Raw genomic sequence first — 15438 nt, 5'->3', positions numbered from 1 at the left:
TTATATTTAGGGCATAAAGTTAATTTTTCATATTTTTTTTTACAGTATTACTTTAGTGCCTTGATGCAAACATGTAATATTTTTAAGCAATGGATGAGTCTGCCTCAGTTTTACTTTAGTGCCTTAATGCAAACAGAATGCATGTTTTGGAATAGTTTTATTCTGTACAGTCTTCCTTTTCACTCTGTCAGTCAGGTTAGTATTGTGGATTAACTACAATGTTGTTGATCCATTCTTAGTTTTCTCCAATCAGAGCCATTAAACTCTGTAACTGTTTTAAAGTCACCATTGGCCTCATGGTGAAATCCGTGAGCAGTTTCCTTCTTCTCCGGCAACTGAGTTAGGAAGGACGCCTGTATCTTTGTAGTGGCTGGGTGTATTGATACAACATCCAAAGTGTAATTAATCATTTCACCATGCTCAAAGGGATATTCAGTGTCTGCTTTTTTATTTTTTTTTACCCATCTACCAATAGGTGCCCTTCTTTGCTAGGCATTGGAAAATCTCCCTGGTCTTTGCGGTTGAACCTGTGTTTGAAATGTTTGTATGTGTGGGGTACAGAAATTTGGTAGTCATTAAAAAATCATGTTGAACACTATTATTGCACACAGAGTCCATATAACCTTGTTTTAAGCGCATTTTTACTCCTGAACTAATTTAGGCTTCCCATGACAATGTGGTTGAATACTTATTGACTCAAGACATTTCAGCTTTTTCATTTTTTATTAATTTGTAAAAAAAATTGAAAAACATAATTCCACTTTGACATTGGGCCCAAAATCCAGGTTGTAAAACAAAAAAGTCAAGGGGTGTGAATACTTTCTGAAGTGTATTAGACTGGCTGTGAATGTATTTAATTTGCCTGTTTTAATTGAATTCTATTGGCCTCAGTCTCTTTCTCATATCTCATCATCAGACACCTTTTTAAGTGTTGTTTTTATTTTATTTGACCCCATGTTAAACGTGTTTCCTATCTCCCTGGTATTCCCCCCCCCTCCCTCTAGCCATATTTCCCCCATCATGTTTACCAGCTGCCACGTCAGTACATGGGCACTTTCCCTGTTCATGCACCTCCACCACGTCCATTCCCACTTAAAAGTGGCTTTCCCCGGGATCCGAGCAGTGGACACGTAAGTATTAGACTTAGCCAGTACGTCATAGTGCATAGATAGAAGTAGTGCATCTAGAATGGCATCTCTGGATGTATAAACATGTACATTTTAATTAGCTTCTACATGCTTGTTTGAACCTTCTGATTCAGATTGTTTAAACATCAGAACATTCTGATCGGATTCTACATTTCACACTTTTGTCATTTAGCATACGCTCTTATCCATAGCGACTTACAGTTAGTGCATTCATCTTAAGATAGCTAGGTAAAGACGACAACACATCACTGTCGTGGGAAGTACATTTGTCCTCAATAAAGAAGTTATGAGCAAAGTCAGTGCTCGTAGATTCTAAGAGAGAAGTTAATTTCACAAGAAACACATCCCTCTGTTACAAACCATGCTGCTCTTTCTTTGTCATACACACCCCCCCCCGCCCCCCACAAACACAGAAACACAATGACCTTGCTACCTCAGCATCAAACTGTCCTAAAAACCACTGAACCCTGCAGATATCAAACACATTTTTCTCATCCTCATGATGAAGACTTGCCCCCTTTCTCTCGCTCCACTCTCTTTCTTTGTATTTCTGTCTCCCTCTCCCTCAATCCACTCTCTTTTTCTCTATTTCCTGTCTTGAAGATGTCTGCCTCCTTAATGTTTTTTTCACCACTACAACGATGATGTTTGTCAGCTGTATTTCTTCCTAATGTTCTCTACCAACATCCATCCCTGATGAACACCTGCTGTATGCCACTCCCTCCTCACTTTTCCCTCTCTCTTTCCACCTCTCATTCTCTCTCCTCCTCTCCAAGCCGTTAAAGGTACCGTCTTTGAAAAAGAAGCAGGTACTGAAATCATCTGATTTTTGTCCCTAACTCTGGCTTTTTACTCCCTTCGCTAATGCTGCCCTCCTACTACCTAGACCGACAAACTAACCCCTTCCGAGAAGTGATCTGACCACAGTCCTAGCATGCACCTTTGGAACTCTAGCCTACTCTCTCAAATGGGAACCGGGAGTTACAGGCGTGCTACACTGGACGAGTAACTGTTTCAGAGCACGAGACGCTCCCATTCATGTCAATGAAACCTGGGCGTAAGCGGCGCGGCTCCACGAGAAGCTTGTGTTGCTCGGTGTAAATTTACGCCCTGGTTCTACTTTCAAGAATTTGACATGCCGCTCACGCCCAAGAACACTTGATAAAGTGTCTCGCGTTCTTCTCATGCCTGCAAAAGCTACGCTTCCAGTGTTGCAGCTAAAAATGGACTGTTATTGCGACGCTCTAGCTCTCTTGTTAGGATGCTAATTGATGTAGATACTGAACACTACAAGGCTGCTGACTAGTGAAATATTTGATCTGCTCATAGTGCTTCTGTCCTTAATATTGCAATACTGCTTAAGGCCTATTTTCAATGACACGTTTTGGAACCTTGTCAGATACATGTTTGATTTAATCACTTGTACAGTCTCTATAAGCATTTCAAACATTAGCTGAAGTCCTCTCCTTACCACAAACCCTTACACACTCCCACCTCCCCCACCTCATCAAAGTCGACATGTCATATGAAGACAGCCCTTCTACTCAGTCAGTGGCATTGCCTGTGGTTTCATGAAGACCTGAAACTAACCCGTTTGAATAAATAAAATTCATGCACCATTTTATTGCTGTGTGCATTCTATCCATTCTAGCATCACAGCAATCTAGCACTAGATGTGTATCACTTACCTGTAATATTTTTTCCATTCTTCTTTGGTGAGGTGTGTGGTGTCATATCTAACTCAAAGAAATAGATTCACTAGAACGGACATCCTCATTCAAGTCAATTCAATGGTCTGAGGGGATATCCGTTATTGTGATTCTATTTCTATGGTGTAACTCTTGCGTTAGTGAGTAACCTAGTAGTAGTAAAACTTTACAGATAACAGGAAGTGATGTCATTTCCTCCTCACAGATAACATCCAAGGTGTTTTACCATACAGTATTCTCTCATCCACTCACTGACAACGTTTGGTCTGGGCCTAATGCCGTGACAACCTCTAATAACCCATAGTCAACATCCCATTGCCATACTGTACCATGCTATATTCACCCTAGGATAACGCCACTCTCATCAACAACCTATTATAGATCAGATATTATATTTCTCTCATACTGTACCTACTTATGGTTTATGTGGCCTATGTTCTCTTCATGTTGCTCTCCCCTATACCATGCCTTTATACCTTTGCAGGTTTGAATGGAGTTTCAGCATGGAACTCTTATTTTATGTGATTCTATGTTATTCCATTTTTACCCAGACTGGCAGAGCATACTACAATAGTGAGATACATAATAACTTGAAAGGGGAGAAATTGTATTCGGAATTCTAACGTCCATCAAATAGCTATTCACCCAGGTTTTGTCCTTCAGCTGTATCCTGTCATTGACAATGTGTTCTGGACCTGGTTGTGTGTGTGTGTCAGGGTTCTGCCTCTGTGGTGTCGGCCACCCCGGGCATCCTCCTGAGCTCCATGAACACAGACGTAGTGTGTGAGCGCGTCAAACAGATCGAGGGCATCGACCAGAGCATGCTGGTCCAGTACACAGCCACCATCAAGAAGGTGAGCTTGAGAGGGGGAGAGAGAGAGAGAGAGAGAGAGGGTATTTCTGACATCCATTGCTTCTCTCCCTCAGGCTAATGTGAACGGCAGAGTTCTGACCCAGTGCAACATCGATGAACTGAAGAATGAGATGAAAATGAACTTTGGAGACTGGCAGCTCTTCAGAGGAACGGTAAGTACTTTGGCTCTAACTTTGCTCTTACCTGTTTCTTTTTATTGTGTAGTGTATTTACGATCAGCTTTAACAGTGGACACTGCTGTTACAGTATGGCTCTTAACTCAGTACGGTGTCTACCCACTCTGCCCAAAATGCGCTTTGGTGATGAAATTTCACCTCCTTATGTTATAAAATAAATGTTTACTAAAACAAATAGCATTCATGTTCTGAATCGTTCAGTGGGGTCTTTCTCTAACAAATCATTAACATTATATCCAAAGAGTTAGATTTCGTACCTAATACATCCTATGATAAGCACCGAGCTCTGTTGACATAGCTGTGCAGGTTTCTCGTAAACAACTTTTGTCACTTTTACATTTTGTGGTCGTTGTCTTCAAAGTTGTTTCTGCGGATCACAAAACGCAAAATTAGCATGACACGAGCTGAATTAAATGTAAAAGGCTTTGAAAATAAAAAGCTTATACAGATGTAGGATCTTAATTTGAGCCAGTTTGCTACAGAAGGAACATAATCCTGCAGCAACAGGAAATGTGAATTATTATGTGGATATAGTTCATGTACATTTTTTGTAGGTGTTAATACATTCTTTGTTAGGGCAAATCAAGTCTGACATTTTAAAGTGGAAATTACAAACTTTAGAAGTCTTTTTAAACCTTGAGTACACTACAAGATTGTATTTCCGGCTGTGCAGGAAAATAGTCAGCAACAAAAGAGAGATCAAATTAAGATCTTACATCTGTAAATTCAGTGCTCCATTGACATTTCACAGCGATACATTTGTTTTTGTGAGAAATATTTGAAAAATAACAGGAATTTCCAATTACAAATGAAAAGCATATGCTAAAATATGAAAATATTACATGTCATGTTTCAAAATCAATATACATCTTACCTCTATTATTGTTTAAAATTAAATTAAAAAGTTAACGAGTTCAACAGGAAAGTGAGCCTGTCAGGTAGCCTGTATAGCCTTAATTCTTGCACAGAATCCATCCTAGCTGACATGATGCAATTTTCCAGATTTTTGACCACACTTATTCTCTGGCCTCCATTGATTTAGTCACCATAATTCTGGCCTATTCTACAAGGGAAAAAACTCCAATAACTTTTTAACAGATTACTATAGACACATGAGGTTTGGTTTTCTTAAAGGGTTATAATTTTAGCCATTGGTCAAAATATGTGTTTTTGATTGGACACCCTAAACCCAGTCATCTGTAGACCTCCTCCTACATCTTCTTCTTCTAGGTGTTGGAGATGCGTCACGCGGAGAGCCAGGTGCTTCATGAGGAGGCTCCCAGCGAGATGGGCAGCAGTGTGGCGGGCCACGGGGAACCAAGGCGCCAGGTCGCCCCGACCCAAGCTGGCGCCGCCAACCTCGACGCCAACTCACCAATGTACAGCTTCAACCTGAGCTTTGAGGAGCTAAGCAACGTGGGACTGGATGAGCCTCCCAGGAACAGCAACAACACATGGATGGTGAGTGACTGGTGGTATTTTCCATTGTAGAGAGGTCTATATTGCATCATTATATTACATTGACAGAAAGACTGGTATTATATGTACAGAACCATAATTTAAGCCGTTGACCTGTATGTAAACCAAATTATAGCCGATTTGCCTTCATGTACACTACCGGTCAAAAGTTTTAGAACACCTACTCATCATGGGTTTTTCTTTATTTTTACTGTTTTCTACATTGTAGAAAAATAGTGAAGACATCAGAACTATGACATAACACATATGGAATCATGTAATAACCAAATAAGTGTTAAACAAATCTAAATATATATGAGATTCTTCAAATAGCCACCCTTTGCCTTGTTTACAGCTTTGCACACTCTTGGCATTCTCTCAACCAGCTTTACCTGGAATGCTTTTCCAACATTCTTGAAGGAGTTCTCACATATGCTGAGCACATTTTGGCTGCTTTTCCTTCACTTTGCAGTCCGACTCATCCCAAACCATCTCAATTCAGTGGAGGCCAGGTCATCTGGTGCAGCACTCCATCACTCTCCTTCTTGGTCGAATAGCCCTTACACAGCCTGGAGGTGTGTTGGGTCATTGTCCTGTTGAAAAACAAATGTCCCACTAAGCCCAAACCAGATGGGATGGATGGCGTATCGCTGCAGAATGCTGTGGTAGCCGTGCTGGTTAAATGTGCCTTGAATTCTAAATAAATCACAGACAGTGTCACCAGCAAAGCACTGTCACACCATAACACCTCATCCTCCATGCTTTACGGTGGGAAATACACATGCGGAGATCATCTGTTCACCCACACCGCGTCTCACAAAGACACGGCGGTTGGAACCAAAAATCTCAAATTTGGACCAAAGGACAAATTTCCACCGGTCTAATGTCCATTGCTCGTGTTTCTTGGCCCAAGAAAGGCCTTATCTTCTTATTGGTGTCCTTTAGTAGTGGTTTCTTTGCAGCAATTCGATCATGAAGGCCTGATTCACGCAGTCTCCTCTGAACAGTTGATTTTGAGATATGTCTGTTGCTTTAACTTTGTAAAGCATTTGGACTGCAATAATCTGAGGCTGGTAACTCTAATGAATTTATCCTCTGCAGCAGAGGTAACTCTGGGTCTTCCATTCCTTTGGCGGTCATCATGAGAGCCAGTTTCATTATAGCGCTTGATGGTTTTTGCGACTGAAGAAACTTTCAAAGTTATTGAAATGTTCCATATTGACTGACCTTCATGTCTTAAAGTAATGATGGACTGTTGTTTCTCTTTGCTTATTTGAGCTGTTCTTACCATAATATGGACTTGGTATTTTACCAAATTGGGCTATCTTCTGTATACCCGCACTACCTTGTCACAACACAACTGATTGGCTCAAATGCATTAAGAAGGAAAGAAATTCCACAAATTAACTTTTAAGAAGGCACACCTGTTAATTGAAATGCATTCCAGGTGACTACCTCATGAAGCTGGTTGAGAGAATGCCAAGAGTGCAAAGCTGTCATCAAGGCAAAGGGTGGCTATTTGAAGAATCTCAAATATGTTTAGATTTTGTAACACTTATTTGGTTACTACATGATTCCATATATGTTATTTCATAGCGTTGATGTCTTCACTATTATTCCACAATGTAGAAAATAGTAAAAATAAAGAAAAACCCTTGAATGAGTTGGTGTTATAAAACTTTTGAACAGTGGTGTATACTTAGACCACAGATCTAGGCCCTCCTCAATCTTTCAATGTCTTACTCTATTAAATGTAATGTTTCATAACCTCTCCTCTCCCCAGGCCCCTACCCACCGCACCCCCAGCATGTCCAGCCTCAACTCCCCGGAGTCATCCAACGACATCGTCAAGCTGACGGAAAAGCAGCAATCCGAGTACCGAAACGCCTATCAGGAGTACATCGCCCAGATGGCCACGCTGGAGGTGGGTGGAGGCGGGGGAGAGAAGCCCGTCCAGCCCCACCCCAACCAGTTCATGACCTCCTCCAGCTCCGAAGATAAGACCAAGGACAAGGCTACCGCCAAGAGGAGCACCGCCAAGCCCCCCCCTGTAGACGCCCCAGACTTCACCAACGCTGAAGCCCCCCTGGACCCCATCACAGAGGAAGATGAGAAGCAGGACCCCCATGGCTCCTCCAAAACCCTGCTGGGCCGCAAGGCCTCCGGACCCAGCGACAGGGGGAGCGGCCTGTTTCTGGGAGCCGCCGATCTCAAGTTGAAGACCACCGGCGGGCTGCGTTACCAGAAGCTGACCAGCGATGACGAGGATTCAGAGAACTCCGACACTCCTCTCCTGGGCGACGGGAAGAAGCTCAGTGAAACAAAAGCATCCACCTGCAGCAGCTCCCTGGCCCTGGCTAAGGGGAAAGAATATCTCTCCGATGCCATGCTGGATAAGAAGGATTCGTCGGACTCTGGCATGCGGTCCAATGAGAGCTCCCCCAACCACTCTCTGCAGGACGAGGAGGCCGACCTTTCCCAGCTGGAAAGGGCCAACCTCATCGACCTGGACCAAGAGGAGAGCCAGAGCCTGGCAGCCAGGAAGAGGGGTCTGCCCAGCAGTCTGAGTGGTCTCCAGGACCCAGCCGTGGCCCGCATGTCCATCTGCTCCGAGGACCAGTGCAGCCTGCTGGCCAGCAGCCCCGAAGAGAGCTGGCCCTCGTCCAAGAGCTACAACCTGAACCGCACGCCCAGCAACACCACCCTCAACAACAACACCAACGCCCAGCAGCAGCGTTGCCCAGGGCAGTGTGCTCCAGTAGGGTCGACCGACACTACCTGCTCCACTCCTACCTCCTCCTCCACCAGCGAGATCATCGTCTCCCCGGGTTCTGCCACCACCAAGTCCGGGCCGCAGAACGAGAACGTGCGCGTGGTGCACCTGAAGCGGGGGCTGAACCCCGGGGATCCCCCAGAGATCACCAGCGTGTCCTCCGACACCGTCACCTTTGGAGAGGAGCGCGAGAGCATCCTGTGAGCCCCCACGCCGTACCCAGGAGGGAGACTCCTGGAGAGCACTCAGTCAGTAGATCTTTGGTGTGGTAGTCTGAACAACGCATGAGTAGCAAGGTACCGTAGCTAGCTAAATGGGTAGATAAATGAAGATTTTAGGGCTATATGTGCCTAGTTAGCATCGTTAAACCGGCCTGATTATGCGTGCTCACATTCTGTTTTACTTCAGTGAAATAAAAGGCACAACGGTCTGTCTGGATTCACGAGGCTACTATGTACTGTAGATGCAGCGTACTGATGTTGTATTGTGTATTTTTATCATCTGAAGTGAAGTGACCCATACTAACTATCTTGGTAGTTGTCAATTATCCTGTAAGTAACTAACTATCTGTGAATTATCCTGCACTAGAGCAAGCATTTTAAGCTTGAGTGCCAGTCTGTTTGTGCTATCAGGCCAACTTCTTGTCACTCATTGTCATGCCAAGGGATTTGACAATGAGCAATGGAGTTGGCAAGAGGTCAAATCTATCCGGGACCAGTCTAGGAGCATGTGCCAACAGTATTATTCTTAGCTGCTGCTCCCTGTGTGGGTCCACTAGTGATGTATGGAGCTTGTGGGTTCTGTACAATAGAAGATCGATGAAGAATAAATGCAAATGAACACGTGAGCCAATTGAACAAAAGTGTGTGTAGGATCTGTCTTTGCCGTGTCTCAGCAAATGTCATGGAGGAGACTCAACTGAACTGTTCTGCAATGTTGCTATAGCCACAGGACTTTTTAACTATGTTTGCATCCCAAATGGCACCCTATTCCCTATAAAGTGCACCACATTTGACCAGCGCTATGGGGCCCTTCTTACAACACTAACAAACATTTGAGGATAAAAGGGAGGGGACGTTGACACTAATAATAGAAAAAAAAAATGTAGAACGAGAAAGAAGTATGTTCAGAAAAGTTATTGCTCTCCAGAAAAATTCAGTTGCATTTGCCATGTGATAAATTGGGACTGTATGTACGCTTCTTTGTAATGAACAGTGGTTGTAAAATCATTTTGGTTAAATGTCATGGTCTGTTTCGTCCCGTAACATTAGTACTATGTATCCAATGCCATTGAAATGTGCAGATGGCATCGGATTCACAAATCTGGCTACAGATTATGACCCGTGCCATGCATATGCAAATTAGTTTGACGTCTGTGCAAATGTCAGAGTGCCCTCCTATGTGTAGCATGCACTGTGATGTTCTATGGTGTATTTTACCCAGTCTGATGATAACCGTGTCGGAGTAAAAAATAAGAAAATAATGGATTCGATCTATAAAAGGAAAATAAGTAAATTTTGCCATCAGACATTAATCGGACTGTAAAAAATAAAATCTGGATGTTGGCAGTATACAGAGTCTGACCTCGTTTGTTCCCACGTAGGCGTGTTGGAAATTATATGGACCAGTATGTTCTCCTATAGCAGTTTCTTCTTAACGTCCACCAGCAGGAGGCGTGCTCCACCCATGCAAAAATAGTAGTAAGCATCTTAATATGTAATAATATAATATGCAATTTTATCCAAAGTAACTTAGTCATGGGGCATAAGTTATTTATGTATGGGTTGTCCTGGGAATCAAACCCACTTCCCTGGCATTGAAAGCATCATGCTCTACCAACTGAGCTACAGAGAACCACCAGTGACTAGATGGGCACCAGCCCACCATCCTGGATAACTGGATATGATTAGTAACTGCAATACATTGAGTCTTGTTATGTGGTCTTCCTAATGATAGTCTGAATCTTTCAGATACATTTAAAAGCAAGTTAAATGGAATGCAGTTCCACCATCCTTCGACGTAAGAGAAGGTCCAGTGACAATGTTGAAAATTGTCAGTTGTTGGAAATCTGTATATTTACACCACTTACAAAGTTCCAATATAATCCCTCATAAAACATAATATGGATATTAACATAATTGTACAGTATAAGGAATCTAATTTATTATTGTATAAAAGTGCAATTTACAACATTCCTCATTATATTCTCTGCAACCAATCTGATACTATACAGGCATGATTTTTGTCTTAACATTTATATACAGTGAGTGTCCATTAGTCCGTCTGTAAGAAACAGCAAACATTTCGAGAGTTCTCCTGTGTTTCATGCGCCACCTGCCCAGGAAAAGGCAGAATCCTGTCGTCGAAAGATATCTTGTTTCAATACTATCTTTTCAGTCAGTTGTTCTGTCCTTGTGTTTCCATTGTTGGTGAGATATCATTCTTCCGTTGAAAGAAAAAAATAAAAGGCCAGTAGATAAATAAAAACTATAAAACACATACTTGTGTCTCCTTTTAGGAAAAAATATAAACTTAAGTCAAGAGGAAATCCAGCCAGCCAGTGGAGGTGAACATGGGGTCCTGTTTAAAACACACCTGTAATAGACTGGGGAGAGAAAAGAGGGTAACATTTAGAGAGAAGCCAGGCTAAAGGACAGACAGGGAACTGGACAGTCAGACTGGCGCCTGAGAGGAAGCCACAGTTCTTTTTCTACTTTAACCAAACACTGAAATACTGGTGGAAGTCTGTCCCAAATGGCACCCTTTTCCCTATGTAGCACACTACTTTTAAACAGGGCCCATAGGGCACTACTTAAGGAAATAGGGTGCCATTTGGGACGCACAGGCTGAAATACTGGGCAATCCCTGAGCACCAGATGTCGACACAGTCGGAGGAATAAGTAACATCCTGACAACCTCTAAGTACAACGTGGGAATAGATCTACACTTGCTATAATGATGCTGGCTGGCGCCTGCTTTTACTTACAGACAATTATCTACAGACCAGTAGTTTTCAGAACCCACACAACCACAGACTGGAGTAGCCATCCAGTCTATTATGTAGCCAGAGCCTATTATATCATGATACAGGTAGGTTAATCAGTGGTGTCAAATGTTAGTCAAGTCAACAATATAACAGTCCATGGACTTCCCTTTTCAAAGTGTAACTGATGCCAAGTCTTTATGTCCTTAAAGTTTTGACCCATTTGAGCGCACCTTTTCTTTTACCTCTCAGCAAAATTACTTTTCCAAATGGAAATGGATGCAATAATGGCAGTATTAAAGGAAATACTTACCCAGTCAGAGGGAGAGTTTAGCTGTCATCGGTCTCTTTGGGGAGCTGGTCATTTGACTGTGAAAACACACAAGACAACCACTGTTCAATATCACTGTTTACAGATCGAGGCTACTGGCATTGCTGAGTTAGAACAGTGGCTGTGGTCTAGTTTCTATTAGGTTTCTATTCATTCACCACCAAGCTGTAACTTGTACAATAGCCAACAGTGGCACTTAATCAAATGTAACAGATTTAGTACATTTTTAGAGATTTATGTGAAGCAGAATATAAGGCTGCTTTGGAAAGATCTAATAAATATTTGAATATAAGCCTGTAAGCCTTTAACTAAAGTAAGCATATATAACATATTACATAGACTACATGAATACTGTACATGTCATAGGAGTTAGGCTACATCAAAATATAGGAACTCCAATTGAACAAGCTAGTTTCTGTGTAGCCTACTATGTTTATGTTAGGCTATTTATTTTTCTGAACCATTCCAAAACAGAAGTTCCCTCATTGGAACAAAAAAAGGAAGTTATTCTATACTATTCGTAATTTTACCTGAAAGGTGAGGAGGCTGATGTCGGAGTTGATGGTTGCTAAGGGGTTCCTGGGTGATGCTGGCTGTCCCGGTCGCTGCTGCTGATGTTGGCAGCTGGAGATGATTGAGCTAGAGTCCAGTGCAATCTGAAGGTCTAATATATAGTCTATAACATGCTGCAATATCTCAATTTTACTAACGTTCTTGTTCTGCGGGAGGCTGGGCACGAGCTCTTTCAGCTTGGTGTAGCAGTCGTTCATATTGTACAGCAGACTCAGAGGATCATCCATCGGGCTTTTGCTCCGGGCGATGCCGAGGGCATGTTCCGACGAGTTGGTGATGTTGTTTCTCATAGACCGCACAGGACTTATTGCTTTCATGATGACAGTTGTGTGCGATAAGATATTACGCATGAAAGAAGCAGATATCCTAGCCCAGACTTCGCTAAATACAATCAGTTCAGTGCGCACGCTGTCAAGTCCTTTTATTAGCCTTGTGCACGGGGCTGGTCGCGCCTCAGGTCGAACTGCTCGTAGATTGGCTTCCTGGAAGTGTCACTCACTGTCCAAAGCAATGGAATTGGTTCAAATGGAGCACATATTTTCACCCCGCCCATATTTTCCGCATTCTTGAGCAAGTTAAGTGAAGGCGCGCACTGGAGTGATGTTCTTCTCTGTTCATGTGAAAGTCTATTTTGAAGTCATCTGAGTCTGTAGGCTACTTCTGACTGTGGGCCTATAAGTGATCTAAAGGCACATCAGTGTGCCAAATGTAGACTACCTCCTAATTACGCAGAGCCAATTAGGTTACTCGCCAGAGATGTTCACCCCAATAACCATGTATTAGCCTACAGTTCCACGTCCCAGCTATTGATAGCCTATATTGGCCTTTTTTCCATAGAGGGAAATAGCACATTATTTAGTTTCGTGACCCTAGCTCATCTGGAGTGAGTTAACTTTACCATGCGTTAAAGCTGTGCGCAGTTTCCCCATTTCTTACCCACTGGACCAAGTTGAACCCAATCTCATGATTGCTTGGCACCATAGAGCTCAACGCACTCACACTGCAGTAGCTGTAGCGAGTTGCCTGGCTTCGCCGCAAGCTCCCACTTCTACCGACTGCCTGGCGCCAGCGCTGTGACGGCATCCCATTCACAGCAGCACTTGAAGCCAGGCAGGCGCCGCTCTGGCGGCTGCTATGACGACGGGAGCTGTCAGTCAGCGCGCGGGCTCTCAGCTGACTTGAGATGGAGCTCTCACAGTGCCTGGAGCCACACACCTGCACTGGTGGTTTGAGTTTCTCAACACAACTGAACTACTGTTTTCTATCTGTTTACTGTCTTAATTCACTAGCTGTACTAGATGCCAAGGGCTTGTTGTGAGAAAATAGTACAGCGTCCCAACTGGCACCCTATTTCCAACACAGTGCACTTCTTTTGATCAGATCCCTAATGGCACTGGTCAGAAGTGGTGCACTATAGGGAATAGGCTGGCTTTTGGGATAGAGCTGATATCTCATGCGTCCAGTAGTTTTCAGCTACAGGTTTATGTGCTACTTAAACGCCCTACAACAAAGCTTTCTTAGTGTCCAACAAGCATTCTGTGCCCTTAACCTTGTTCTGAACACCCTCAAAACAAAGGTTGTGTGGTTTGGTAAGAAGAGTGCCCCTCTCCCCACAGGTGTGATTACATCCTCTGAGGCTTTAGCGCTTGAGGTAGTCACCTCATACAAGTACTTGGGAGTATGGCTAGATGGTACACTGTCCTTCTCTCAGCACATATCAAAGCTGCAGGCTGAAGTTAAATCTAGACTTGTTTTCCTCTATCGTAATCGCTCCTCTTTCACCCCAGCTGCAAAACTAACCCTGATTCAGATGACCATCCTACCCATGCTAGATTACGGAGACGTAATTTATAGATCCGCAGGTAAGGGTGCTCTCGAGTGGCTAGATGTTCTTTACCATTCGGCCATCACATTTGCCACCAAAGCTCCTCATAGGATACATCACTGCACTATACTCCTCTGTAAACTGATCATCTCTGTATAACCGTCGCAAGACCCACTGGTTGATGCTTATTTATAAAACCCTCTTAAGCCTCACTCCCCCTATCTGAGATATCTACTGCAGCCCTCATCCTCCACATACAACACCCGTTCTGCCAGTCACATTCTGTTAAAGGTCAGTTTTATCTCAATCTCTTAATTCAAAGACTCAATCATGGACACTTACTGACAGTTGTGGCTGCTTTGTGTAATGTATTGTTGTCTCTACCTTCTTGCCCTTTGTGCTGTGGTCTGTGCCAAATAATGTTTGTTCCCTGTTTTGTGCTGCTACCATGTTGTGCTGCTACCATGTTGTGCTGCTGCCATGTTGTTAGCATGGCAGCAACACAACATGTTGTTGTCTAGGTCTCTCTTTATGTAGTGTTGTGTTGTCTCTCTTGTCGTGATTGTGTGTTTTGTCCTATGTTTTATTTTATTTTATTTATTTTTACATTTAATCCCAGCCCCCGTCCCCGCAAGAGGCCTTTTGCCTTTGGTAGGCCGTCATTGTAAATAAGAATTTGTTCTTAACTGACTTGCCTAGTTAAAAAAACGTTTAAATAAAATAAAAAATACTGTATAGGTCTATGTGTCAAAGTAATTTAAGTACTTTTCAGGAGTATTTAAGACAATGGAAAATGGACATTCAAAATAGAGATAAACAGTGTAAAACACAGTCATTGATCAGCAACGGTTAAGATCAATATGAAAATGGGTCACTGACTCCAAGCATTCTGTACTTCTGGTCAGAAGTAGAGTACTATACAGGAATAGAGTGCCATTTGAGATGTACAGAACCCTCATTAAGCATTTTCCATGGTCACTCTTCTCTTCCCAAGTTGCTGGATACAGTAGCATGTACGCACATTCCCCTGTTTCAAATTGATGATGCAAACAACCTGCACAAATAAACCGTAGACTCTTAATAAGGTAAGGGTGAAAAAGAGCACATTGATGTTTTCATGATATTCAACTGGGGAGGAAGAAGACCTGGAGTAGTTGTGAAAATATTACAGCTTTCCAGCATTCATAAGAGTGTGTGTTCATTTTGTCATATTTACTGAAAGTTTCACTTTGTGGTATTTTCCTCCCGCGCGTCAATGTTGCACATTATCCAACAGGGGCAGTAATACAGGGTTTATGTTTTGTCATAGATTATTTTCTTTAGACAAAATGCTTGTTGAAGCTGGGACAGCATTTAAATCGCATCTCAGAGCAACTGTTACTCATCCATCAGAATTAACTCAGCACCCTATAACACCTTCTAGGAAATTGGGTACCATTTGGGATGCACACTGTCACAATGGTAAGGGCTTTTGGCTGCAACCATTTGAGTACTTATTCTCAGCACTTCCTTTTCTGGGGCCCTTTTCAAACTTACCGAGAATGTAGCAGTTCTTTTGAGGACATGTTTTATAAGAAGGGGGTTAAGT

The 15438-nt window shown here is 42.8% G+C and overlaps 2 protein-coding genes across 8 annotated transcripts in view; one reads left to right on the top strand and one right to left on the bottom strand.

The window, feature by feature from the left end:
• The window catches only part of LOC139406988 (kinase D-interacting substrate 220b), a 41964-nt gene extending 32255 nt beyond the window's left edge, over positions 1-9709 (top strand). For 3 of the 7 annotated variants that reach the window (XM_071150209.1, XM_071150207.1, XM_071150208.1), the window contains exons 26-31: positions 1005-1130; positions 1925-1957; positions 3574-3711; positions 3785-3883; positions 5138-5368; positions 7149-9709. In XM_071150209.1, coding sequence (XP_071006310.1) covers positions 1005-1130; positions 1925-1957; positions 3574-3711; positions 3785-3883; positions 5138-5368; positions 7149-8342 — 1821 coding nt within the window. In that variant the 3' untranslated portion in view covers positions 8343-9709. The remainder of the gene's footprint in view (positions 1-1004; positions 1131-1924; positions 1958-3573; positions 3712-3784; positions 3884-5137; positions 5369-7148) is intronic. The other 4 variants (XM_071150211.1, XM_071150210.1, XM_071150213.1 and 1 more) reach the window with 2 other exon arrangements.
• Positions 9710-11451: 1742 nt separating this feature from the next.
• LOC139408014 (inhibitor of DNA binding 2b) lies at positions 11452-12342 on the bottom strand. The gene is made up of 2 exons (XM_071151856.1): positions 11983-12342; positions 11452-11490 (listed from the first exon to the last, which is right to left on the bottom strand). The coding sequence occupies exons 1-2, from the start codon at positions 12340-12342 to the stop codon at positions 11452-11454; spliced, it is 399 nt and encodes a 132-aa protein (XP_071007957.1).
• Positions 12343-15438: the final 3096 nt, after the last annotated feature.

The sequence above is a fragment of the Oncorhynchus clarkii genome, chromosome 4 (genome assembly GCF_045791955.1).
Source record: "Oncorhynchus clarkii lewisi isolate Uvic-CL-2024 chromosome 4, UVic_Ocla_1.0, whole genome shotgun sequence".
Lineage (NCBI taxonomy): Eukaryota > Metazoa > Chordata > Actinopteri > Salmoniformes > Salmonidae > Oncorhynchus > Oncorhynchus clarkii.
Note: the sequence above shows the minus strand (reverse complement) of the source record. Positions and strands in the feature narration are given on the sequence as shown.